The sequence below is a fragment of the Puntigrus tetrazona genome, chromosome 11 (assembly GCF_018831695.1).
Source record: "Puntigrus tetrazona isolate hp1 chromosome 11, ASM1883169v1, whole genome shotgun sequence".
NCBI classification, from domain to species: Eukaryota; Metazoa; Chordata; class Actinopteri; order Cypriniformes; family Cyprinidae; genus Puntigrus; species Puntigrus tetrazona.
In genome coordinates this window covers 8683452-8709236 of record NC_056709.1, presented here as the reverse complement: position 1 = coordinate 8709236, position 25785 = coordinate 8683452, and the positions used below count along the sequence as shown (strand labels likewise).

General features: G+C 40.3%; 2 protein-coding genes across 11 annotated transcripts; both read left to right on the top strand.

The window, feature by feature from the left end:
* The first annotated feature begins 1251 nt into the window (after positions 1–1251).
* On the top strand, positions 1252–5862 carry ldlrad2 (low density lipoprotein receptor class A domain containing 2). Its single transcript, XM_043252538.1, has 5 exons — positions 1252–1490; positions 2706–3206; positions 3297–3443; positions 3528–3665; positions 5594–5862. The coding sequence occupies exons 1-5, from the start codon at positions 1403–1405 to the stop codon at positions 5860–5862; spliced, it is 1143 nt and encodes a 380-aa protein (XP_043108473.1). The 5' UTR covers positions 1252–1402.
* A 2617-nt stretch (positions 5863–8479) lies between these two features.
* LOC122353984 (integumentary mucin C.1-like) lies at positions 8480–12787 on the top strand. Of its 10 annotated transcripts, none has more exons than XM_043251934.1 (13): positions 8480–8577; positions 8734–8807; positions 9371–9664; positions 9743–9820; positions 10605–10640; positions 10840–10887; positions 11079–11126; positions 11329–11358; positions 11483–11569; positions 11674–11692; positions 11924–11957; positions 12045–12076; positions 12162–12787. In XM_043251934.1, exons 2-13 carry the CDS (start codon positions 8753–8755, stop codon positions 12178–12180), a joined length of 780 nt encoding a protein of 259 aa, XP_043107869.1. In that variant the 5' UTR covers positions 8480–8577; positions 8734–8752; the 3' UTR covers positions 12181–12787. The 10 variants fall into 10 exon arrangements, 8 of the variants coding, with proteins under 8 accessions (XP_043107869.1, XP_043107867.1, XP_043107868.1 ...); XM_043251932.1 differs by having other exon boundaries at positions 11308–11358; XM_043251933.1 differs by having other exon boundaries at positions 10837–10887.
* Positions 12788–25785: the final 12998 nt, after the last annotated feature.

Here is a 25785-nt window from a genome sequence, read left to right as displayed (position 1 = left end):
TGCCACATCGCAACATACTGTTTTCCGTAACTTTCTCGCTACTCTAGGAATAAATATATTATTGAAAAAAATATTATTGTTGAAATGCAGAACGAACTATTGAAAGCAAAGGATAATATGCTTTTGTGAGCTAGATGACATTTCAATGACCATAAATGGCTCATTCCCCTTTGACATCGAAATTGCCTTTCCTTTCTGATTTTTTTTTATTTTAAATTTTTTTTTTTTTTTTTGTGCATATTGGAAAAGTAAAATATATGTGGTAGTTTTAAAGAACGTTCATGCAAACAGTGTGTCCTGTTGGAATTATTTTTATGAACATAATAAAATTTAACATTTTGAAGAATATAAATAATATACTAGTAATATAATAATAAATAATATAATAATAAGTTATGTTCACTTTAATCACATATATTTGTGGGATATGTGCCCGAAAGAATTCCCATGGTAGATTATGAGACACATTCAGACACTTAAAAGAGAAAAGCCCAATGAAACTTTTAATAAGAAGCCTGTTAAAGGCCCCAAAGGTGTAAAAGCTTTTTATTGGACTTTAAACTCCACCTTCGAATTTGAAATGAGAATATACACTGTGATATACCTTCTGAGCGTCCCTTTGAATTTTTGTAAGTAGGCCTACTGTTGTGGAGGAAGTTTGGCCATGTCTATCTGCTTGAATACAGAAATATTATGCAAGAATCACCTGCTTCAGGTTCTTTCAGATGTGTCCAAACCAAACCAAACCAAATCTCTGTAAATTGAGTTTTATTACGCAATTAAAAAAGGTGTTGGTCTGAAACAAAACCCCAAGATTTTATCCTGATATATATATATATATATATATATATATATATATATATATATATATATATATATATATATATATATATATATATATATTATATATTATACCCAATATTTATGCCCAAACCTTGGTATATGCTTAATATAACAGCACACATATAATAATAAAACTCCCAGTTCCACCATTGGCGAATGCAATCATCATGACAGATGTTTAGCTCTGTCTTCTGTAGATGGTGCTTGGGTTGGGGCAGCTTTGAGGGGTCCTGCACGGCTCCTCCTTTAGATCCCTAACACTGGACCTGTTGTCATGGAAATAGTTCAGACGCATAAATTTGACAAAGAGTCTTCAAAGGCACAAAAGCCAGGATGATGAACAAGGATTAAGCTCCACGCATCTGAGAAGCCATAGACAAATATTCCCGCGACAAAAGCGTCAAAAGCACTACTTAAGGAGCGTTTCACGGACTGTATGCCGTCTTTATAAATTAAGGGAATGTTTGGTTTTCGCAAGAGCAGACTTCTCGCGGTACAAATGCGACAGAACAATTGCATTTAACATCGGAGCAGCAAGTGCTTTGCTTGGACACGCGAGATGGCCAGAGCGCGATGCATTCAGCACCTGTCAGGATGGTTTGTTCTGTTCAGCTTAATGACACGCCAGAGTCACTGCATTGAGACAGGTAGGGTGATGGGTGTTCAGTTCTGAAGATTTATCCTGTTATTACCTCGTTGACTCCGACACTTGTTGCAGTCAGGTTTCTTCCCGTTTTCTCATCTGTGTGCATTGGCATTCGAGCTGGTTGGAAATGCGATGGCTTTCACATTTGGCTTGTCCCGCGTAATTTGTCTTACCACAACTGTAGCCTAATGAAGTTAACTGAAAGTAAATTCAAAATCACATTTAATCTTCCTGAAGGCATAAGAAATATGTTTTAATGCCTGATATTAAAAACAAAAAAACAAACAAACAAAACATCCGAACACACCGGCTATAATAACAGTGCAAGTTTTAGTTTTTAATAACTTAATTTTACTTACAAAACGTGTATGTGTTTATGTGTGTGTATATATATATATATATATATATATATATATATATATATATATATATATATATACACACACACACACACACACTAATTTATAGCAAAATCTAAAATTTTTTATTGTATTTATTTACAAATACATACATTAATGTTTGTAGTGAACTTAAACCAAGCTGCACCTATAGACATATATAGTTATCTCTTGATTTGAAAAATCATTTATTGCTTTTCATTATAAGACACTACATCAGGCAAAGGATGATTAATTTCATCTGACATTAAAAAACCTTCTCATCTGGTGCTGTGAAAAGCCCCTGGCATCTGTGTCATTACCCACTGAGTTGGCATGCTCTCTGCTGTTTCTCTAGAGTTTGGTATTACAGTGGGAACCGAGTGTGATTGGAGTTCAGAGCACTTTGGTCTGGCCAATTAAAGCATTTATAGGGAACTTACTATTCTGCTGCTGCTCATTTTTGTGGAAACTCAGTTGAGAACACATGGTTACAGAATATTTTGAGGTATTGGTCCTTCTCCACCAATAGAAGGTTTGTCTGGACATTCCTGGCAGTGAGACATCACGGATCTACCGGTTGCCCTTGGTAACAAAGCTAATAAACCAAGGAGAGGTTGTAAATCTTCCTATTATTTGGGTCGTACCCCAGATGGAGGGGTGGGGGGTTGGGGGTATCCAAAGCCAGCTCATGCTTGTGGTCCTTCTAGGTTAGAACTGGATTTGTTTAGTTTTTCTTTCACCACCGTGTCATCTATTCCAACACATGACCATTAGAGGAATAGTTCATCCAGGAAAAAAAAATTAGAATCTTATGGCCGTCTCAATTATCCCAACAGTGAATGTCGTGGACTTCTGTGGACAGACAATACAGGGGGACGGCATGATCGTAAAGTCCCACCAGGAGTCCCGGAAGTACTACTTTGTCTCTATTGGGACAGACTGCCACCTCACCATGCAGTCCGCCACCCCCCGGGACAAGGTGCAGTTCTACTTCCGCTTCTTTCTAGTCTACAGCCTGCTAAGAGTGTCCCCAAACAGCCCCGCACCCCTCTTCCCAGAATCACCCAGGGGCTCCTCCTCATCTGGCCCAACACGGCCTGATCTGAGCTTGGAGCCAACCACTGGCGAGGGGCCTGAAGACCCCTGCCATGCTGGCTCTTACATCCAGTTCTATGATGGGAGGGATAAGTCTGCACCCCCTATTGGCCAGCCACTCTGTGGAAAGAGCCCTCCCCGACCAGTGTTGTCCACGGGCAACTTTCTAACTCTACGCCTTGTGACCCGAGGAACTCAGCCAAGGGTGGACTTTGTTGGAGACTTCACTTCATTCAGGCTGGGTTAGAATGTTTTTACAACCACTTCTCCTTTTCCTGCAGTTTACACATGATTATATATCAACAGTCTTCTTATATTGTTTGTCTCATCAGGTTTTAACCAATCAGAATGCAGCGGAGAACCTTACTTCAACTGTCGCAATGGGAAGTGTATTCCCATGAGTCTGGTTTGTGAGGATGATAAAGGCATTGACAACTGTGGCGATGGCAGCGACTTAATCGATTACCCTGGTTGCAATGGTCAGTAAAGAGTTTATCTTGAGAAGGTCTTCCCATCTGGGATTGGTTCTTAATAGCTCTTACTCTTGTTTTTGTGTGTTTCAGGTCCTCTATCTACACCTAAGCCCCCACAGCATCATGTTACCCAACCAGGACAGATGCTGAATGTTCCCACACGGACAGTGTCCACGTTAAAGAACTGTGCCACTCCAAATGGCATTCCTGATCCAAACTCTGTGACTGGTAAATAGTTCCTAAATCCAACAAAGTTAGCAAAAATACAACACTTAAAAAGAAACATTCTTTACTGGCATCTATGGTTCCATGAAGAAACTTCAATCATCCATTGAAGCTTTCTCCTTGTGGGGAAAAAGGTTCTTTAGATTATCAACCTCAGACTTAGATCATTTTAAAGGTTCTTTTTAGAACAGTGGTGAACCCAAAATGGCATCGCTGTGAAAACTTCTCTTTTTGGAATCTAAATTTTTTAGGAGTGCTTATTAATGTGGTGACTGGTTTGTAAAGCACATCCTATCCTATCCACACTAATAGCTCCATAGCTTTATAGCTGAATGTAGAATATGTTTTATTTTTATATTAATGCATGTTAAATTTGCATTAAAACAAAATTTTAACTGATACAAACATGAAAATGTCATCATTTCCTTACCCTCACGTATCATTGGCTGAGAAACATTTTGGGCTCCCCAAAGAACCTTTTGGTAAATCGTAATTAGAATAACCTTTTAAATATATTTAGAACGTTTTGGCACTATAGTAAAAAGTGCATTTAAACATTGTAGTAAACATCTCCTGTTGCCTTCCACTACATAATTTTTTTATGGTGCACAAATGACAGCGTTTTCATTTCTGAATAATCAGTTGCTTTAAAATAAGTCAGTAGTTACTTTCTTGGTCTTGTAAAAAAACGTTTTACAGGCTTCCCAAAATTCTCTATGGTTAACTGTAGAAGTCCAAACTAACAAAACTTGTTTCTGTTTAAGCATCCTGTAAATCAGTTTTACATGGTTGTGGGTTTGAAGTCACTAAAGTGGCCGAACAATATCCATTACCTTGTGTAACAGTGTATATTTAGAGTTTAACTTGAATTTAGATGGGAAGATGAAAAACCTAGAGTGTAAGAATATGGTTCAGTGTACAAAACCTAAATATAATGACTACTCCTCAGAACGGCAGCTCTTTTTGAGTGTCCATAAATTTAGTTTTATTGCTGTATAATGGTGAACTCTGAAAGGCTAAGGACACAAAGCTAATTGAGGAGCACATAAATGTTCATTGCAAACAGTGAGCTGTAAATCAGCTGCTTGTTGTAACTTCTCAAGAGCACTAGTCTAAGTAAAAACTACTCTTGCGCATTTGAAATAATAGCTGTCATTTACCTCCACATACAATCTAAATTGCTTTAAAAAAAAATGTCTGAACAATGGCACACTGCTTGAAGACACAGATTTCACAAAGAAAGCTTTAGGAACCTTCATGTGATATTTTACTGTATAAAATTTGATAATGAAGAACAAATAGTTATATATCCTCTAAAACTATTTAGACTTGTTTCTGTTTTGAAATTTAGTTAAATCAAAATATAAATATTGAATGAAAAATACAGAATTACTGAAATGAAAGCTAAGAAAAAATAAATATAAAAATATAAAAAATATAAATATAAAAAAATAATTGCTATAAACTTAAAGCTGTTAGGAGTATGGATAGATAAACAATATGATACATTTAATGTGTAATTAATATAGTGCAACTGTATTTTATACATATAATACATAATAATATTGTACATGTGTATTATACATATTAATAATAAACTATATTGTTTTGATGGAACATTTATTTATTCTGATAACTATTATTAATATAACTTTATTATAATCTAATTATCATTTATTATAATTAATGAGCAAAATGTCTTTAATAATTGCTATTGCTGCTAACATAATCACGCTAAATATACTATCATGCACACTTTTGTGGCTTTTTGTTTTATTTTAAAAGACACCTCCTTACCATATTTTGGTCTGTTTATTAATTGATTCCACGAATGGCATCTTTGCAGATTTAAGAACATTTGTGCTAAATATATTTAAATCTCACTAGTAACTGTTCATCATAGTTCCCTGGGCAAATCCTTTCTTCTCCAGATTCCCAGTCTTCCATTTCTCTGCTGGCGCTGTATGTGGTCCTGGGTGTGACTGCAGGAGGGGTTCTCATGTGCTGGTGCTGTTGGGCCCCCGGCTGGTTCTTGTGGCGCGTGAGTGTGTTTCGATTCTTGCCCTGCTGTAACTCCTGCTGTGCTTCCTGCCAGCTCTGCGGACGGAGCTGCTCGCAAAACAAGGACCACCGACTGGCCAAGGTTACTCCGGAAGGAGCAGCGACTCCTGTGTCTTCCACCACCACGGTGGCTGTGTAGATCTGCAGTAGATGCTTACAGACTCATAATGGAGATGATGAGGACAGGATTTGAGGAAGTGGTATATTAGTGTTCCTTTACTGTTTTTACAATGAAAAAGGAGCAAGAGTTGCTAGGCAGTGGAGGGTTTTTCACTGATACAGTTTTTTTTTGGTTTAAAAATTATAGAATATAATTCTATAATTCATAAATCTACTATTTTTATTTTTACACTGGATTTGTTATATGTTTCATAGCATAGATACCGGATCCGTGGGAAACATCATGAGCTGAGATTTCTAGTTTCTAGCTGGATTTGTAAAAAGGGGGAAAAATCCACTCCACTTACCTCATAATAGACTAGAACACTAGAACGATCTAGTTACAATTGAAAAATGCTTTATTATTAAATAAATTGCTTGTCACTATACTCTTCTCCAGTTGATAATAATGTTTTGGAGCAGTCTGTTTACTGAACATGTGCCTGAACACTGTGTCCTATTAAACTATTGGATTGCATGTAAAAAGTAGTAGATTGAAGGTTGTGCCAAAAAGTGATAATATTCTGTAATCTTTGTTCTGAAAAGTATTTCCTTAAAACCAAATCTTACATTTTCACTGATATAAAAGCTCAGAAATATATCGATGCCTCTTTGTTTAAGCAAATGTGATGTGCCAGATAACTAGTGTGATTTACAAAATAAAATAAAGGCAGAACTAGTAAATGTGATTAGAGAAAGTACAGATGTTTGTTTATCAGTCTGATATGCAAATTATTTAAAGGAATAGCTCACCCAAAATTTAAGGTTGCTGTAAATGTACTCACCCTCAGACCATCCAAGATGTAGAGGAGTTTGTTTCTTCATCAGTCAGATATGGAGAGATTTATTTTAATGTCTGGCGCATGCATAGATCCTCTGCAGTGAATGGATGCCGTCGGAATGAGAGTCCGAACAGCTGATACAAACATCACAATAATGTACAAGAGATATACACACGACCCCAGTCTATCTACTCACATCTTATGAAATGAAAAGCTGTGTGTACAGATCCATCATTAAGATGTTTTAACCACAACCCGTCGCTTCTGGCCAAAATACCAGACCTGTATCTTTTCATCAGATCCATTTCAATAAAGCAAACTCGTCTACATCTGATACATCTGAAGGTGAAAACATTTTAGTTTTTAGGGTTTTCCAGTAGCTTTTTTTTTTTTACCCAAAATGTGTTTTAAAGTTTGTGATATATATTTCTTTGTTACGCATTTGTCCACTGCAAAAGATGGCATGACATGTATCACAACTTTTGTCAAGCATTTTGAATTTGTGTTGATACAAATAAAAATATAATATATAAACAAGATCAGTCATGTGGAATAATGAGATGGTGGATTGGATTCAACATAACACCCTAAATAATTTAAAAAAACATGTACCACAAACACTATTCCCAAATTAAAACAAACATTTAGTAAACTATACACATTTTTACACGATTATTTCAGGCATAATGAAATGCATTGTTCTGACATTTCGTCTCAAAGTAAATCAGTAGTGTTGTCAAAGGTAGTCTGTATGTTAAGTCTCTTATTCTTCTGACCAGGATTGAAGGCTTGACAGGCAGTTTAGATGCCAGTAAAGCAGTATATAGACAAATTCAGTAATTAAAAACAATTTTAATGTGACGAATGTCTCAGATCCTCCTCGGGACTGCTTAGAAAAGAGAGAGAAAGTCTGGCAAACGGTTTCGTTTCAAACAGCGTCTGTTGCATTTGCGACTCTAGCAACCTTTCAGAGCAGATCCTCTTCGCTCAAAGAAGAATTTCCTTTTCTCTGTTTGACCGATTTATATAATCACCAAACCCCCTGTTCAAACAGGCCGTAGACGTTTAATATCTGACATTAACGTGACCTCGATTTTTTCTCTGAACCCAGGCAGTAGATCCTTTTCAGTCCTTGAAGGCCACAGCGATGGGTGTGGGTTGTTGTTACGCTGACCCCTTAAAACCATCAGTAAATGCTTTAAATTAACGGCACTGCATTGTTCCTGCGGTATCTCTCTGACACAAGCAGTTGCAAAACGTCATTAGCGACCCTCTCGCACAACGTGCCAAACTGTTTGGTCTTCAGTGTGTCCATAAAATTAATGAGGGATGTGTAAATATCACCTAAACAGACAGAATTCTATAATGGCTAAAATATGCATTTTCCATCCGCTAAACAATGTGGTCGGCCAATATTTGCTGGAGTTTATTGATTACATTTTTTTCCTCAAAAAAGGACAAAGGGTGATGCCCTTACTGACATCAGACGTGACTTTTTTTCTTATATAGGTTTTAAACTGAGCAAATTAAGCCTGATCAAAACGCTTTTTTTCCATTTGCAACGAAGAATGTTTTAGAAATATAAAAACCTCTTGTCCACTATTTTATTCCACCTATTGTCTTTATGCAAATAGGCCTGATCACTCTGAACAATGCACTATCAAGACATTATGCATTGCGTAACAGGTGACATTTAATCTTGATTCATAATCTAACCTTAAGGACATTTGCACTTCTTGTTTCAGTTAACAAAAGCTGATACATTAAGTGCAAGGGTTTCTGTAAACATCCCTTTTAAGCGTGTTCATCACTCATGTGAACCTACCCGTTTCTGGAAGCTGATTTTTACTTTTATTTTTTTTACTTGTGTGGTCAGTTTTTCAGTTCTGATCTCATTCTAAAACTGATACATGGTAGGTTACGTATTTTTTTATATACAGCACAGCATTCCCGTCAGAAAGCTGAACTGATAGTTTGCCCTTTTATGGTATGTCTCATACCTAACTCCCTCTCAGACACTTTCAGAGTGCTGTCTGTTGTTTCATTTCCAATCTTAACTTTGTTCACAGTGCCTGCAGACATTGTGAGATGGCCATGCTCATCTTCATAATCTTTCATCTTTTCCTGGAGATTAAATCACAAGGTAAGCGACCCATCATGCTGTATATTTATTATATTTATTCATAACACATGCATGGTTAAATTTGTTTATATATTAAATATGTTTATATCTAATATAAAATATAAAAAATTGTAAATGTAAACAATTTTCTAAATATAAATAATGTGTGTATTTACTATACATACAGAATAAATATTCACAATACACATACATTTTTAATGGAAACAAACTTTTATTTTGTATGTGAATAATTGCAATTGATGTATTAATTAACATAATAATTTTAATGCATTAACAGATGTTAACAGAACTCATTTTAAAGTGTAGTATTTATTAATGTAGTATTTATTTTAACATTTTAATATTTTTCTCTATAGTTTTTTTCTTTTAGTAATAATCTTCATATTCAAGAGTCAGTTGTTTTTTAAAGGTTATTTGGTACGACTATAAGTAACTATTAGACTTGCATGTTAAATTAATGATATTATCACATGCACAGACAATTTTACGCTTTTTCGTATTCATTAATTAAACAAAGGAAAGGTAATGCAAAGGTAAATTTGTGTTGCTCATATTTGTTAAAGGTTTTCCACAGGCCAAGCTGACAATATTTCCAACATTTGCCGTTGATGAAGAAAAGGTGCAGATGATCTGTGAAGGTCAGGAGAACCAACATATATCTGAGTGCATGTTTTACCCTGTAGGACAGGAGCAATTTATACAACCGGTTACATCATGTAAGCTTTCCCTTACCGGTGCCGAACTGATCTCATGGTCACGAGATCAGGAGAGTTCACATGTTAACATATCCTGCTACTACAGCATAGGAAAAAATGAAACATCACCTCATTCCGACAGAGTCTCAGTTAGGGTCAGAGGTAAGGTGTTCAATCGCTAACTTGTTTTTAATTGACAGATAAGATGGTTAATGCTTTTCACACGTTGTTTCTTGTAAGGTTTGGCCACCACGTCATCTTTGCCCCCAACCACAGAGGGCAGCCCAACTACTACGACCCCCAATGAAACCATTCAAGGTTGGAATCATCATGGAATCCCAGATTGGGATTAAGTAATATTCTTGTCAAGTAAAATAATAGGAAGCATTTCATTTGCTTGAAGTGAGTTTTATTTTCTTGCACTGATGCATTTCCAATTAAAATGATAATTTGGTGCGGGGCACAGGGGAGGTCGTCGCATCTCCTTTTGAAACAGCTAATAGGATTTCACTGATGTCACCCTTAAAGAATCGTCAAGACAGAAGAAAAAATCTAAATTTGTATATCTGCTGAAGTATAATTATGCAAGCTTTTATATAGATAGACTCAAAACTACAATAGACCAGTAGCTAAATAATCATTTAAAGCTGCAGTCCGTAACTTTTTGCCTCTTTGATGCCGTCCACGTTTTTCATCAGAAATGTTTTTCATCCATGCATTATCATAAATGGCTCTACCGATGGTGATTTAATCGATCAACTCATATCACATCAAATCCTGCAGATTATTATTGTTATGCTTCAACCCCCTTTGGCTTCCTCTGCGCCCACTTCCTGTTTGAGGGCTTTATAAGCAGAGGCCCTCCAGGTGTTCACCGCAAAGTATTGCCAGTTGACCCTGCCTTACTGAGCGTTCTTTCTGTTATCCCTGCCTGTATCTGTGTATGACACAGTGTCTCGTTCACTTCTTTCAGGGAACCAAGGTTACCAAGGATGCTTTCTTTAAAATATAAATCTTGTGTAATCCCAGGCTATCTATAAGCAGTATTTAGCACTCTAATCTGATCATTGCAGTTTTACAATCATGTAAACATTAATTTCAGGAAATTCATCCACTGAGCCAACATCGAACACAGCACGTGAGTCGCCTTGATTGATTGTTATTACTAAATAAGCCTATATCCTCTCAACCAACATAGTTCTATTTCATTTTGTACCTATACTGTAGGTCATATTAATGCATCTGTTTTATAATCATCAGTTTAACAGTTACTTGCCCATTAATAATAGGTTTAACACTTCTGTGTATGTACAACTCTTGTTCTGTGAGTTCAGTAGGTTTGGCTGTAACATCCAGTGCTGAAATCGTAACAGATTCAATAACCAGTAAGTGCTTCATTCCTTCTCATGATTATAGAATTTTGATCATTTGGCTTTATTTGATTTTGTCACTAAAGATATGTCAACAGTCATAGTTTAACAGATTATGCAAATGGCGAGTGCTCAGGTTATCTCCTCTGATTTATACCATTGCTGTGGCCAAAAAAACATTTGATTGATTTATTTCAAATCCCCAGCACCCTTTGAATCGACTACGCTCACTGATGCTACAGAACATGCATCAGGTAAATACTATAAATGTACATTTTCTACATGCGGTCTTAAAATTCTCAATTCACATCGAAGCTTAATAAGTTAATCAATTCATCTGTTAATCAGGTGTGAATGTGTTCATCCACAACAAGATTAATAAACATGCCAAATATAATGAATATATGCTGATTGGCAGATTTTTCTTTACTGAAGGCACTTTTTTCCTTACTGAAGGCACTGACTTCAAAAAGTACTCGAATACAAGTAAGTTTGCTCAGAGGATGCAGTTATTCAGTGCATTGGATACCAGATGGCACTGAATATTAAATATACACTTTAATGAAACCATGCATTTCTTGTTAATCTTTGATATCTCTGTCTCACACAGAAATGTTTTTCTCCATTGCTGCGGTCGCAAGCGGTGCAGGAATTTTACTGACTGTACTTGTGAGCATCTGTTTGTACGGATGTACACGTACGTGTAAAGAAACTGATATGTCTTCTGCATGGTTTATAGTTTTAAGAATCTAATTAAACATATATGTTCAGCTTGACAGTTCGATGTTTCTTTCATTGCAGGAAAGTCAAAGGCAGAGAGGTAAGGATGTATCTGATTACATACAGAGTATTGTTTTTATCAGCTGTTTGGATTCTCATTGTCGTTCAGTACAGAGGATCTATTTGTGAAGAAGGATTTCTGCAGAAACAAGTTACAGCTTGAACGGGCTAAATGTGATTACATTTTCAGCTCATTTGAGTTTAGGGGTGAAATGCTCTTTAAAATTAAAGATTTAAAACATGCACAAATTGTATTTGTGAAATCTACTAGGATTTGGATTGAATTCAACAGCAAAAAAAACATGGTACGTTTTTAATACACACATTTAACCCATTTCTTACTCTAAACATAAGAAGTTCAAGGTTTGCTGACATATCGGTCTGCATTACAGAACGTTCTTTACCAACGGCCAGTTCAGACACAGTAAGTTTTATCACATTTCTTAGCGCAGCTTATCGGATCGTTTTAATATTTCCCGCTGTTTAATAGATCACTCTTTGTTATTCAGCCTGCAGAAGAAGATGTAGTGATTTATTCAACCCTGAACTTCACACAACCCCCTTCACAACCACTAGGTATCAGCGACAGCAGGAGTGTTTACAGTCAGCTGAAGCTCCGCTGAAAGAATCAAACTCTGCCTGCTACTGTTTTATTGCAGGTCAGAGATAATCAATCAGAACTTTAAACTAGATTTAATCCTTTATATAGCGAATGCCTTTTATTGTAAATGTTATTGTAACTTCTGCTACGTAATGTCATTATCTTAACCTTTAAAAAAAGTGTGTCATGAAGATCTGTCTGGTTTTGGATTACTAGTTTTACACATACAGTAGGGTCACAGCATTAATATGCAAACCTTTAAGCAATAATAATCACCTTACAATTGTTATACTGTGTTATTGTGGATGGCCCTTGTATTGATGATCATATTTTATCCCGTTGCTTTGTGTGTGAATATTATTACCCGATGTTCATTATTTAAAGCACCTCATTTTATCTCACTGCAAACAGACAGGATTAAAAAATTCAGCTTTGCCATCACAGGAATAAAGTATATTAAGATTTTAAATTGGAATAATATTTCACAATGTTGTATTTGTTAACAAATAAATGCAAACCTAGTGAGCAAGAGAGACTTCATTCAAAAACATTATTTTAAATGGATGTACTATAAGAAATAATTTTGTTTTATTTTATATTTATTATTATTATTTATTTTAAATAGTTTAAAGTTTTTTTAAATGACTAAAACAGACTTAAATCTAGGTTTAAATAGTTATTAAATAAGAGTTGTATTGTTTTTGCAGCTCCATCTATGCTCAACCATAATGGTGTCCTTTATAAATTGACTTGAAAATTATATTCTAACTTCCTTTTAGCACCATTTGCTGGTCATTATATTTCTGTGTCATATGTTTAATTTTATGTTCAATTTCATTCCTCATGTGTGTTTTGATGTGGGATGTGTGTGTGTGTACATCAGTTCATAGCTCTTTTTTATCTGTCACTGACATGGTGCTGCTCGTTCCCTTCATCTTTATACTCTTCCACATCTTCTGGACCTCAGGGTATAATGGCATTTGAAAATGTGAAATAAAATTGTATCTCGTATCAAGTGTCTGCTCTCCTCTGCTTTAGGACAGTATGAACATTTTATCTTTAACTTTCACAACTGCTGATTTAAGTTACTACCGATATTTATAAAATAGTAAATGTACAGCCAGAATAAGAACCGGATTCTCAAAAAACTGCATCATTTAAACAATCGTTCAGTGACAAGTTCAACCTAACAGCTTTGTAATGTTAGTAATATTCACTTTTTATATTAACTGTTTTTTAATCCATTTCTTTTTTTTCCTGTGAAAATTCAGTCAACAGCTTAACAACAGCTTAATGAAAATTAGCAAAAACAAATAAACAAAAAGCAATACAAACAAACATAGGGGCATTCTAGCTTATAGCAAAGAATCTGGGGAGGTTTAAATATGATGAATTTTAAAAATATAATTTGCTAAAAACTTGCTTAGCCAATCAGCATCAAGGTAAGACATTCATAACTAAAAGGACCACTAGTGTGTGTGTGTGTGTGTGTGTGTGTTTGTGTGTGTGTGTGTGTGTGTGTCTTTCTGGAGGTTAAATAAAACTTTCTCATATCTGCTTTAGAATAGTAAACACATTTTTGTCTTATTGTAAAATTATTTGTCAGAAATTTGTATAACAAAATTAAAAAAACTAAACTAACTAAAAAATGCAAACATCTGCTAAAGCTGGTTGCCTTCAAATTATAAGCTGGCTCAACTTTTCTTGTTCTTATCAACCTGTGGTTCTCAATCTTTGACTTGAAGGCCACCTATTGTCCAACTCGATATTCAAAAGCCCTATTGGCTAGTTTGTACTTGATATTGCATGTTTAATTATTTGCTTAATTTTTGATACAATTTGAGATTCTGCTTTGTTTATTATACATTAACAAGTTGTAAAGTTACTCTATAGAGTTAATATAATATTAATAACAGGAATTATAACTACATAATATATTACAGATATATAGATAATATTTCACGATAGGTCAAACACTGTTTACTTATTTATCCATATGTTGGTATTAATAAAAAAAAAGCTTAATAATTATTCATAACCTAGAGATAGAAATGCTGTTTACACTAAGACAGACCTTGCCATGATCACTAGTGCTCTTTCAGGTGCTCTTTCAAGAGACACCATAACAAGTGATTTTTGCTATACCTTTTTGCACCTCCTTGCCGTCAATAACATGCACCTGGGGCCAACAATGCTTCAGCCGGTCGTCTTTCTTCTGCTCCTTGGCGAACGAGTGAATGAATACTTAGTATTTTGGAAGGGGGACTCACCATGTCTCCCCTGTCAGGGTCCTCTGGCTGGCCTCCGTCGTCAGTGGTTCCCTTGCGGGCTGGCAGGCTGTGTTGTGGCAGAAAGGAGCTTATTGAATCCTAGCCAGTCCCTCCCGAGTAGTACTGGAACAGGCAGGTCCCAGCCACAGCTGCAATCTTCACCCTCCGGGTGTTCTTGTCGGGTGGCCCTGTGCACACAGGTGATCGGCAGGTACGTGTGGAAGGGTTTTCCATTCACCTCCACCTCTGGTGTGTCCGCTGGGGTCTCCTAGTGCACAATACAGCCTGCCAGCCAGGTTCTTTCGGGGAATGCTGGGTCTTCGGTGGGCATGGGCTCGTCTCGCTCATTGGTCGTAAGGTACCCTCCGGCGCGTCTCTTCTGGATGGTGGTTGTGACAGTTCCGCAGCTTGTGCTCGTGCAGGGCTTTGGGCATTCGGGGTTCAAACAATAGCAAGCTATATTTATTTATAAGCATATCAGCTTTAGTTCTACTACAGTTGTGTCCTTGGTTTTAAAAGATCTCAACACTTCAGACAAATAACTATAACAAAAAACTTTTTTGAGAAAATAAGACTAAATATTAAAATTATTTTCAGTTTCTCTTTACAAGTGAAATGTTATTTAATTATATTATTATGGTTAAAGTTTCAGATATTTATCATGCCATTTTGTTTATAGGATTATTTTCATTGCTTCCTACTTCCTCATGTATAGTGATGTGCTGTGTGTGTGTGTGTGTGTGTGTGTGTGTGTGTGTGTGTGTGTGTGTGTGTGTGTGTGTGTGTGTGTGTGTGTGTGTGTGTACGTCAGTTCATCACTCTTTCAGTGACAGGGTGACATGGTGCTGCTCCTTTCCCTCATCTTTACACTCTTTCTGGAGGTTCAACCTCGAGGCAAGTAACTATTTCTATTTGTATTCAAAATTCATATCTGCCTTAAAATAGTAAACATATTTGTACCACTATTTGTCAGAAGTGCTTATTTTAGGTACTACTAACATTTACAAGATCAGTCAATATTTAAAGCCCAAATAACAAATACAAAACATCTAGCAATTTTTATGTGGATTACTTTGTGTGTGTGTTGTTGTAAACTTCTAAGTTGAATTAGATGCATGTCTTCAGAAATAACTCATATAACATCCAATTTTTATGTGGACTTCACCAGAGAGTTTTTAGTTTCCGCTGAACCTCTGCCTTGTTTTATCAACCAGTGGTTTCTTAACCATTGACTTGAAGGCCATCCATTTTACTAACACTATATTCCAGAGCCCTATTAATGGCTATTTTCTTTGTAGTATTTTAAGTTTTATACATGATATTGTTTGCTTTTAACAAGTTTAACAGAAATAATTAAATTTTGTGATAAAATTCAAAGGTTGTATTTTGTTCCACATGAATTTAGTTATTATTATTATTATTATTATTACTATAATTACGATTATTATTGTTATTTTAAACCATTTTAAGCAATCTTTTGGCCTTTTGGAAGTTTGCAGGGTCCTGGTTGAAAACCACTTCTCTTTACGGTCAAAAGAAGTTACTTTGTTCACATTAGTTCAGTCTTCTTTTAAAAAATAATTATAATGTCATATTGTACAGGTTTATTTCTGAAAAATGAATTGTCCTTGTGTTCAGCAGCCTATATTTACAACTTATTTTTGATGTTTTGTTATCTCTTCAGTTCAGAAAGACTCAAGCACAGCACTGAGACATGATGAACGAGAAACATTTGAATCAGAGTAAGGTGTTCTTTTTGCACTGTAAAGTATTACAGTAAAATCTTATTATTAAGCCTTGAGTATCATTAACTCTTCTATTAAACATAATCACTTAATCTAATGCTCTACTATCACATGACTGTGTTTGCAGATTAACTCTTCTATTAAGCATGATCATCTATCTAATGCTCTACTATCACATGACTGTGCCAAGATGATTGAAACATTAAAGTTGTCTCTGATTCTGAAAATGGTGAATTTAGAGTTCTCTGTGAAATACCAGGATCAGATAACGGTGGTTATATTTGTTTTCTGTCTCTTGGAGATGAATATCAACTATTTAAAAAGATACAGTCTCATGTACTGTCTGGAAAAACACAGTGTCTTTTTACAGTCTTTATGAATTTTCAAATAATCTGAAGTCAGTCGAGAATAAAGTAGTGAGCTGCAGTTATTCTTCAAAAAACACATCATCCAAACTATCATATAGTAGAAAAGTTCGGCATAACAGGTTTGTAATGTTATAAATGTTTTGAATTACATTTCCAGTTTGCACAATGTTTTTAATGGAGATGTTTTCCTCTATAGATTTTTATCCTGTGAAAATTCAGTCACCACAAACAACAAAGGATTACATTAAGTAAGTTAATCTTATTTATGATTATTAATATTTGTAATTATTTTGTAACATGGTAAAAAACTAAAGATGACACAACAATACTGATGATTTCTTCTCTACAAACAATGTTAAATAGTAAACTCTTAATGTTTCAGCAGCTCTGGCTACAGAATCCAGTACTTGTTTTGAGACCACAACAAACCTCCAACTGGTGAGCACTTTTTATATTTAAAATGAATTTTTTATGATGTATTTTATAAAAACACCAATACCATTCAAAGGGCTATGAAAAACTGTTTGAAAAATAAAATCCAGCCCTCAGGACATTTGTGTTGAAGTTCAGATGAGATGTTTTTCCGTGGCAGTCTTGAGGATATGAAACACCTGAGTTTCTTTCTGTATTGGCCCTCAGAATTTTATATAAATAAAATATTCTGGTTTAGAATAGGTAAACATATAAATATTACACCAAATAAATATTAAATATATTTGAGGATGCAAACTTTAAAAGAAGTAGATCATTGAGTCATTATTTTTCAGATATGACTCATGTTGTTCTCAAAATTATGAAATGTCACACAATCTGTTTATTATAAGTTATAAAGTTAGCTTATTAGCTAATAAGTTAGCAATAAATATGTATTATTATTCATGAAAATAATTACTTGGAGGTGTTTAAGAGGAGTGTTCCAATTCACAAAGGAGCACAGAATGAGGAGTTCTTCACACAGTCTTTAATATTTCAGACACTCAGGGAATGTAAGTGTCAGGAGCGAATTTCATGATTCAATTGCAGGTTCAACTTAGTTTATTAGTAGACATGGAACAAAAACTTGACCGGAGCGGAGGAACAGAAAACATCCGAAAAAAAACTCAAAACAGCCTCCAGTCACTCCTCTTAGGCTGGGAGCAAAAAACGGGAAACTTGATAGAGTCTCTCTCTACAGTCCTGCTGCTCGAGTCCAACATCAGATCCAGCGGATCAGGTGAGCGAACTGCCAAACACTGCACCGAGGAACCAGGCCCGGCTTTGGGGTTGGAGGTCTGGAAAAAAAACAACAAAAAGGCAGAGCGAACGAAGAGGAAAAAACTAAAAAAACCAGCTGAACTTGGAGCCTAGACAGACTGGACAGGACAAGACTGGACTGGACTGGAGACACTGGTAGCGTCCTCACACCACAACGATCAGACACAAGACTGCAAACAAAGGGAGCTTAAGTAGGGGGAGCAATTAAGGAGCTAACGAGCCACAGGTGAGAAGGCAGCTAGAGTGATTAATGAGATAACAATGGGGCGGGAACACACAAGCACATGGCAGAATGTTTGACAGAAAAACAAAAACAAACTGATCAGACTGAAGTCATGACAGCAATACCCCCCCTCCCAGGAGCGCCACCTGGCGCCCCCAGAAAGCCCACCTGCGTCGCGGTAGTGAAGTCCTCAACCAGTGTCTGATCCAGAATGTCCCGAGCCGGTATCCAACACCTCTCCTCCGTCCGTAACCCTCCCAGTCCACCAGAAACTGGAAACCCGACGACCACGGCGTCTGACATCCAGGAGCTTTCTCACAGTGTACACTGGAGTACCATCCACTATACACGGGGAGAGGGAGTCGGGTAGACCTCACCCAGGGTTAAGGGGGAACAGAAACACAGGCTTAACCCTGGACACATGGAAGACAGGGTGGACCCGACCAAGCGTGTAGGGGAGCTTGAGCCGCACCGCCACTGGACTCAGAACCTTGGTGATGGGATATGGACCAATGAACCTGGGCGCCAGCTTGCGCGAAGAAGGCACCGGAGAGGCAGATCCTTGGTGGAAAGCCATACCTTCTGACCGCACACATACTGAGGGGCAGGAGTCCTGCTGACGATCAGCCGCTGCTTTGGTCCGTCTGGAAGTCCGGCCAAGACCTCCTTAGCCTTCTTCCAGGTGCGACGACACCCGGCGGGCTGAAGGCCAAGGCAGACGGGACCGCAGCCTCGGGTTCCTGAGTAGGGAAAAAGGGGTGGTTGATAACCCATTGAACAAAGAAAGGGAGACATACCTGTGGATGCTACAGGAAGGGGGTTGTGGGATATTCACCCACGGTGTAGCTGCTGACTCAGGAGCTCGGACTGTGTGATGCCATGCAGCGGAGAGCTCTCGAGATCCTGGTTGGCTCGCTCGGACTGCCCATTGGTCTGGGGTGAAAACTGAAGACAGACTCGTAGAGGCCCCGATCTGTCTACAGAACTCTTTCCAAAACCGGGAGACAAATTGTGGTCCTCTGTCGGAGACCACATCTACCGGAAGGCCATGAATCCGAGAAATGTGGTCCACCACCACCTGAGCGGTCTCCTTGGCGGAAGGGAGTTTGGGCAAAGGGATAAAATGGGCGCTTTGGAGAAGCGATCCACCACTGTCAGAATCACGTGTTGCCTCTCGAAGAGGAAGACCAGAGACAAAGTCAAGGGCCAGGTGTGACCAAGGACGAGAGGGGAATGGGCAGGGGCTGCAACAGACCAACAGGGGACTGGTTCAAGTCTTATTCTGAGCACACACCGAGCAAGCCAACACAAACTGCCTGACATCGGAAGCCATGGTTGGCCACCAAAATCGCTGACGGATGGTAGCCAGCGATCTCCGAACACCTGGGTGACAGGCTATCCTGGACTCATGACCCCACTGGAGAAGCCTTAGGGCGCCAGCGCAGCCGGCACAAATAACCGACCCTCCGGGCACCCCTCTGGCACCTCTCCTCCCGTCCGGCCTCTCTCACCCGCGTTCGATGTCCCAGGAGAGGGAGCCCACAACCATCCCCTGGGGAGAATGGTATCGGGATCCGAATCCTCCCAGGAACCTCAAACAGGCGAGAGAGGGCATCAGGCTTAGTGTTCTTAGACCCCGGCCGTCACGAGAGGGAGAAGTTCGCTGCGCCCAAAGAAAAGTGCCCAGCGAGCCTGGCGAGCATTTAACCTCTTGGCCGAGAACGGATATATTGGAGGTTCTTATGATCCGTCCAAACCAAGAAGGGCTGCGCAGCTCCTCCAGCCACTGGCGCCACTCCCCAGGACCAACCTGACTGCCAGCAGCTCCTGTTACCTATGTCATAGTTTCGCTCTGCAGGGCTCAGACGGTGAGAGAAAAACGCACATGGGTGCACCTTCTCATCTCCAGGGAACCGTTGGGATAGAACCCGCGCCTACCCGACCTCTGAGGCATCTACCTCAACAATGAACTGGCGTTCAGGATCTGGAAGACAAAGAACAGGAGCAGAGATGAAAGCGGGACTTAAGCACATCAAAGGCCTCCTGTGCCTGAGAATTCCACCTGAGCGATACTTTAGGTGAGGTAAGTGCCGTTAGGGGGTGCAGCGACCAGGCCAAAGTTCCGGATGAATCGCCTATAGAAGTTGGCGAAGCCCAGGAACGCTGCAGCGCCTTCCCGAGAATCGGGATTGGCCACTCGCTCACGGCTCTTATCTTGGCAGGGTCGGCTTTAATCCCTCCGCTGAAATGATATGCCCCAAGAACAGAACTGGCTTGACGTGGAACACACACTTCTCCGCCTTGGCATAAAGCTGGTTCTCCAGCGGCCGTTGTAGCACCTGGCCTTGCGTGTGAGTGTGTACCTGCAACGAGGGAGGAGAAGATGAGAATATCATCAAGATACACGAAGACAAACCTGTTTACCATGTCCCTCAACACGTGGTTGATCAGGGCCTGGAAGACAGCTGGGGCATTAGTAAGCCCGAAGGGTAAGACCCGGTATTCAAAGTGTCCCGTGGGGGTGTTAAGGCTGTCTTCCACTCATCCCCCTCACGGATGCGGACCAAATGATAGGCGTTATGGAGGTCTAGCTTAGTAAAGACCTTGGCTCCTGTAATAACTCAAAGGCAGAGGACATCAGAGGTGAGAGATACCGGTTTCTTATGGTGATGTCATTCAGGCCTCGATAGTCGATGCAGGGGCGCGAGAGCCATCCTTCTTCTTTAACGAAGAAGAACCCAGCACCCGCAGGTGAGGAAGAGGGACGGATGAGGCCGGCATTTAAGGACTCCTTGATATACTTGTCCATGGCCTCTCTTTCCAGGACTAGACAGGGGAGTACAAACGCCCTCTAGGCGGAGAAGTGCCTGGGAGGAGATCGATGGCACAGTCGTGCGGCGGTGAGGAGGTAGGGATGTGGCTCGAGACTTACTGAAGACCCGACAAAGATCATGGTACTCCGCCGGCACCCCAGAGATCAGCGGACTCTATCTGAAACACAGAAGACACAGACACGGAGACAAGGCAGCACCCAAACATGAAGCAAGACAAGACTGACTCCCAAGATAACACAGAAATTACCTGACCAATCCACGTGAGGCTTGTGCTGCACCAACCACGGGTGCCCCAGGACAACAGGAGCCCCCGGGAGTCAAGAAGGTACAGCTCAATTACCTCACGGTGATTGCCAGAGACCACTACACTTACTGAGGAGTGGAATGAGTAATGGAGAAGAGAGAAGAAGGCCATTGAGGGGAGCGGACAGGAATGGGAAAGGGAGAGGAATGGCGGGAATGCCCCACTGGGCAGCGACTGAGGCGTCAAAGAATTGCCCTCAGCTCCAGAATCCACCAGAGCTGGGCAAGAGTGGACGGAGTCCCGAAAATGAATGGACACCGGGAGCAGTGTCACGAGACTTTGGGGACTCGGAAACTGGAGAAACGCCCATCAAATTCCCGGCTTGCTGATGGGCCCCGGCTTTTGAAGGACACGGATGGCTCTGTGTCCTGGCCTCCCACAGTAGAGGCAGAGCCCTCGCGTCAGTCGATCCTGCCTCTCCTTGGCAGAGAGGCGAAGGCGGCCCACCTGCATGGGTTCAGGGTCGGCGGTAGGAAGTGAGGTGGCGAGTGGTGTTGGGTGCTCTGTCCTCCAAGAACCGGGAAGGCTGAGAAGTCCACCGTTGGCGGCGGCGCTGAAAGCGCCCCTCTACGTGAGAGCCAGTTCCACCAGGAGTCGAGATCACGAGGCAGTTCATGGGTGACAATCTCATCCTGTATCTCGTCGTTCCAGTCCCTCCGAAACCTGGCTCGCCAAAGCAGCCTCATTCCAGTCACAGGTGGCCGCCAGAGTTCTGAATCGGATAAAATAGTCCGTGGACCGAACCACCATCCTGCTTCAACCGCACCAGCTGGGAGGCTGCCTCCTCACCCCCTCGCAGACCGATCAAACAGCTTGCCCATCTCGCTCGGAAACCCTCAAAGTGGCGCAGAAGGGGGCACAGAGCATCCCACGGCAGTCGCCCAATCGCGGGCCCTTCCTTTGGGAGGGTGATGACGAATGCCACCCGAGACTCCTCCGTGACATAACGGCGGGGCTGGAGTGCAAAGACCAGGGAACACTGGGACAGGAAGGCCCGGCACGGAATTAGGATCCCGTCGGCAGGGAGGAGGGCTATTGGCGTGGGGTTCGGACCGGCCTGAGGTGAAAGAAGCGACTGGGAGGCAGTTGAGCGGGCGGCCTGGGCCTCTTGTTGGAGTTCTTGCACCCTGGCACCGAGCTCGGCAACTTGGGTGCGTCAGGAGGTCAACATCTCTTGAGGTCACCGTTATCAGAGTCGCGTGCTGGCCAAGGAGAATACCCTGTTTCGTCACAGTAGTCCTGACTTGGTCTTCTCCTGCTGAATCCATCTTTTGGTCTGATCGTTCTGTCAGGAACGAACACGGATTCAATTGCAGGTTCAACTTAGTTTATTAGTAGACATGGAACAAAAAACTTGACGGAGCGGAGGAACAGAAAACATCCGAAAAAACTCAAAACAGCCTCCAGTCACTCCTCTTAGGCTGGGAGCAAAACGGGAAACTTGATAGAGTCTCTCTCTACAGTCCTGCTGCTCGAGTCAACATCAGATCCAGCGGATCAGGTGAGAGCGAACTGCCAAACACTGCACCGGAGGAACCAGGCCCGGCACAGGGGTTGGAGGTCTGGAAAAAACAACAAAAGGCAGAGCGAACGCGAAGAGGAAAAACTAAAAACCAGCTGAACTTGGAGCCTAGACAGACTGGACAGGACAAGACTGGACTGGAGACACTGGTAGCGTCCTCACACCACAACGATCAGACACAAGACTGCAAACAAAGGGAGCTTAAGTAGGGAGCAATTAAGGAGCTAACGAGCCACAGGTGAGAAGGCAGCTAGAGTGATTAATGAGATAACAATGGGGCGGGAACACACAAGCACATGGCAGAATGTTTGACAGAAAAACAAAAACAAACTGATCAGACTGAAGTCATGACAGTAAGAGACACAGGAAGACGTTCAAGGACAGACAAAAACACAGACTGCACAGACTGAAACTTAAACACACAGATCAAAGAGGGTCTAATTATTATAACACAACTGAACCAAATGACAACATGAGGGAACCCAATCACTTCTAAACCTTAGAGAAAAGGGCAATGAAAATTGACGAGTAAAACTTGCTTGCCTAGACCACTCCCCCATACGTACAGGTATATATGATGGCGACGTGCAAGCAATGAATCTGACAATTCAGCTCAGTTCACGATTGTGGCAAGGGAGTCGTAACATCTCCATTCCCTCCTTCAGGGAACGAGGGTTACACAAGTTACTTCATTGATTGATGTAATGTGGTCCCTGTGGAAAACACCACAACCTTGTACCATGTTACGCAATTGAGGTACAAATGCTGCCAGGCAACTATGTCAGGACAAATGAAGCTCAATGCGTAACCATCCCAACTCCCTGTAGGCTGGAATAACAAGCCCACTAGGGGTGCCAAGCAATTGTTGGGGATAGCCTGAATCACATGGACTAAACAGAATTTTCAAGAAGGTGAACACAGTTGGCAAAAACCGTGAAACAAGAACAGATGCCAGGAACAGATCAGATTACAGACGCAAACTACTCAGACTACTCTGAAGTGTGAGGCAACAGAGGACTCTGGGAACAGCTGGTAGAAAGCGCACTGATTCTAATGGATCCCGCTTGCAATTACCTGATGTTACCCAATACACAGGAGGACACAGGTTCCACACACAAAGGTTATAAAATCTGCTATCTGCTAGAGAGATGCTGCTTGCCAACACCCAGGATGAGGCAACTTTCCAAATGGAATGAGCTGTCACCCCTAAGGGGCACCGCTCACCTTGAGACTGGTATGCCAAGGTGATGACCTCCACCACCCAATGGGCCAACCTCTGTTTGGAGACCGCATTCCCCTTCTGCTCTCCCCCAATGCAGACAAAGAGCTGCTCTTAGTTTCTAAAACTCAAGGGTCTGTTCTGTCTCCTCTGGGGGCAGTGCCTGCAGGTTTACCACCTAGCATTGATATCACGTTGGGGTAAGATGTGTTTAATGTCCTCTGTCTGTTTCTGTACTCCCAAGAAGTGCTTGGCAAGATCCTCGACAGTGTTGTTGAAGAGACTAACCTGGGAGATGGGTACATCAAGAAAGCAGACATTGTCAGCATCACTCATTTGCACCAGGTTCAGCCAGAGATGGTGCTCCTAGATCACCATAGACGACATCACCTGACTGAGGCTGTGTCGTGACCTTTGTTGTTCAGAGAGCAAAATCAGTCACTGTGCATAGTTCCTGCATTAACCTCTGGTCAGAACTACTCTTGTAGCACTGGAAGCTTTGGCAGCAAGAGCTGATGACATCTTACAGGTTTGGATGGGAGCCACAGTTGATTCTTCCAAATGGTGGTATTTTGCGGCCACAAGCCCCTGGCTGCCCCACCATCAAGGGTAGTGAGGACTGAGGAGCCCTCTGGGAAGAAAGACTCTGAGGTGGAGCGTGGCTGAGAGTCAGGAATCCAGATACCATTCATCCAACCTCGAGTGCTCAGAGAAAGTGGGGAGTTCACCTCTAATCCATTGCTCTTAGAAGAGCTGGTGAGCATGGCCAGCAACTCCACCTCTGATTCCATCTGTGTTCTCATCAGCTGAAGAATACGATAGCCTCTCCTCTGATAACATTTTATCCTCTTTTGGAGCTCCAAAAGAGATGCTAGGTCCGCTGCATGACAGACTGGCTCCATCTCTTCAAAGATCCACGAGGCATCACTGGGAAGGATGGGAAGACCGTGGAGACTGGCCCATGTTTTAGTGTGTTTATGGCCCAGGCAAGTGAGACAATGATCGTGGCCTTTGTCAGAAGTACATGGTCGGAAAGACATCTCGAAAGATCAACTACTGTAGAAGATTGCTCTTTTGGCTTATGGCTCAGGGGAAGGACGGCAGCATATAATCTGCAATCCCAGGGTGTGCACAGCTGAAGAATCTCCTGCAGCACAAATGTTTTTCTTCTACTCCTTCACTCTAGCACTACAGAAACAAGGAAACCAGGTCCATATCCGTGACAGGGAAACACTGCATACAAAAACCCTGTTTTTCCATGCACCTGTCAAATTTGAGATTTTTGGGTTTTTGGTTTTTCATAAAATATTTTAAGGATAGTAGAAAGAAAACATGCAAAAGACACTAAGTGTTTATTTTGATAGCACTTTCAATTAAAAACCATATATTTAAAAGGTCGTAATCTCTGGTTTTAGGAGTCTTTTCTCCTAGACTTACTCCTGTCTATATCCTGAAGTTTTTACAGAGGATTTGTACATATATAATTTGCTTGATAACAATATGCAACATTTTATTCCCCAAAAACTGTCAAAATGTATAGTTTTCTGCCTGTTTTCTGAATTATGGAGCGCTAAAATTAGATACCTCAAATTCTCTCTGTAAAACTTTTGACACTAATATGTCAAAAAATTTAAAAGAATTTTGAAACTGGCTTTATCCAGTAATTATATTTTTGTTTTAGAAATGCATATGCCAATTTGCACATACTTCATTTAAATAATGTCTCATTTGCATATTTAAACTTAATATTTGAGAACTTGTAATACAAAAAACTTTTGCAATTATCAGTGTAA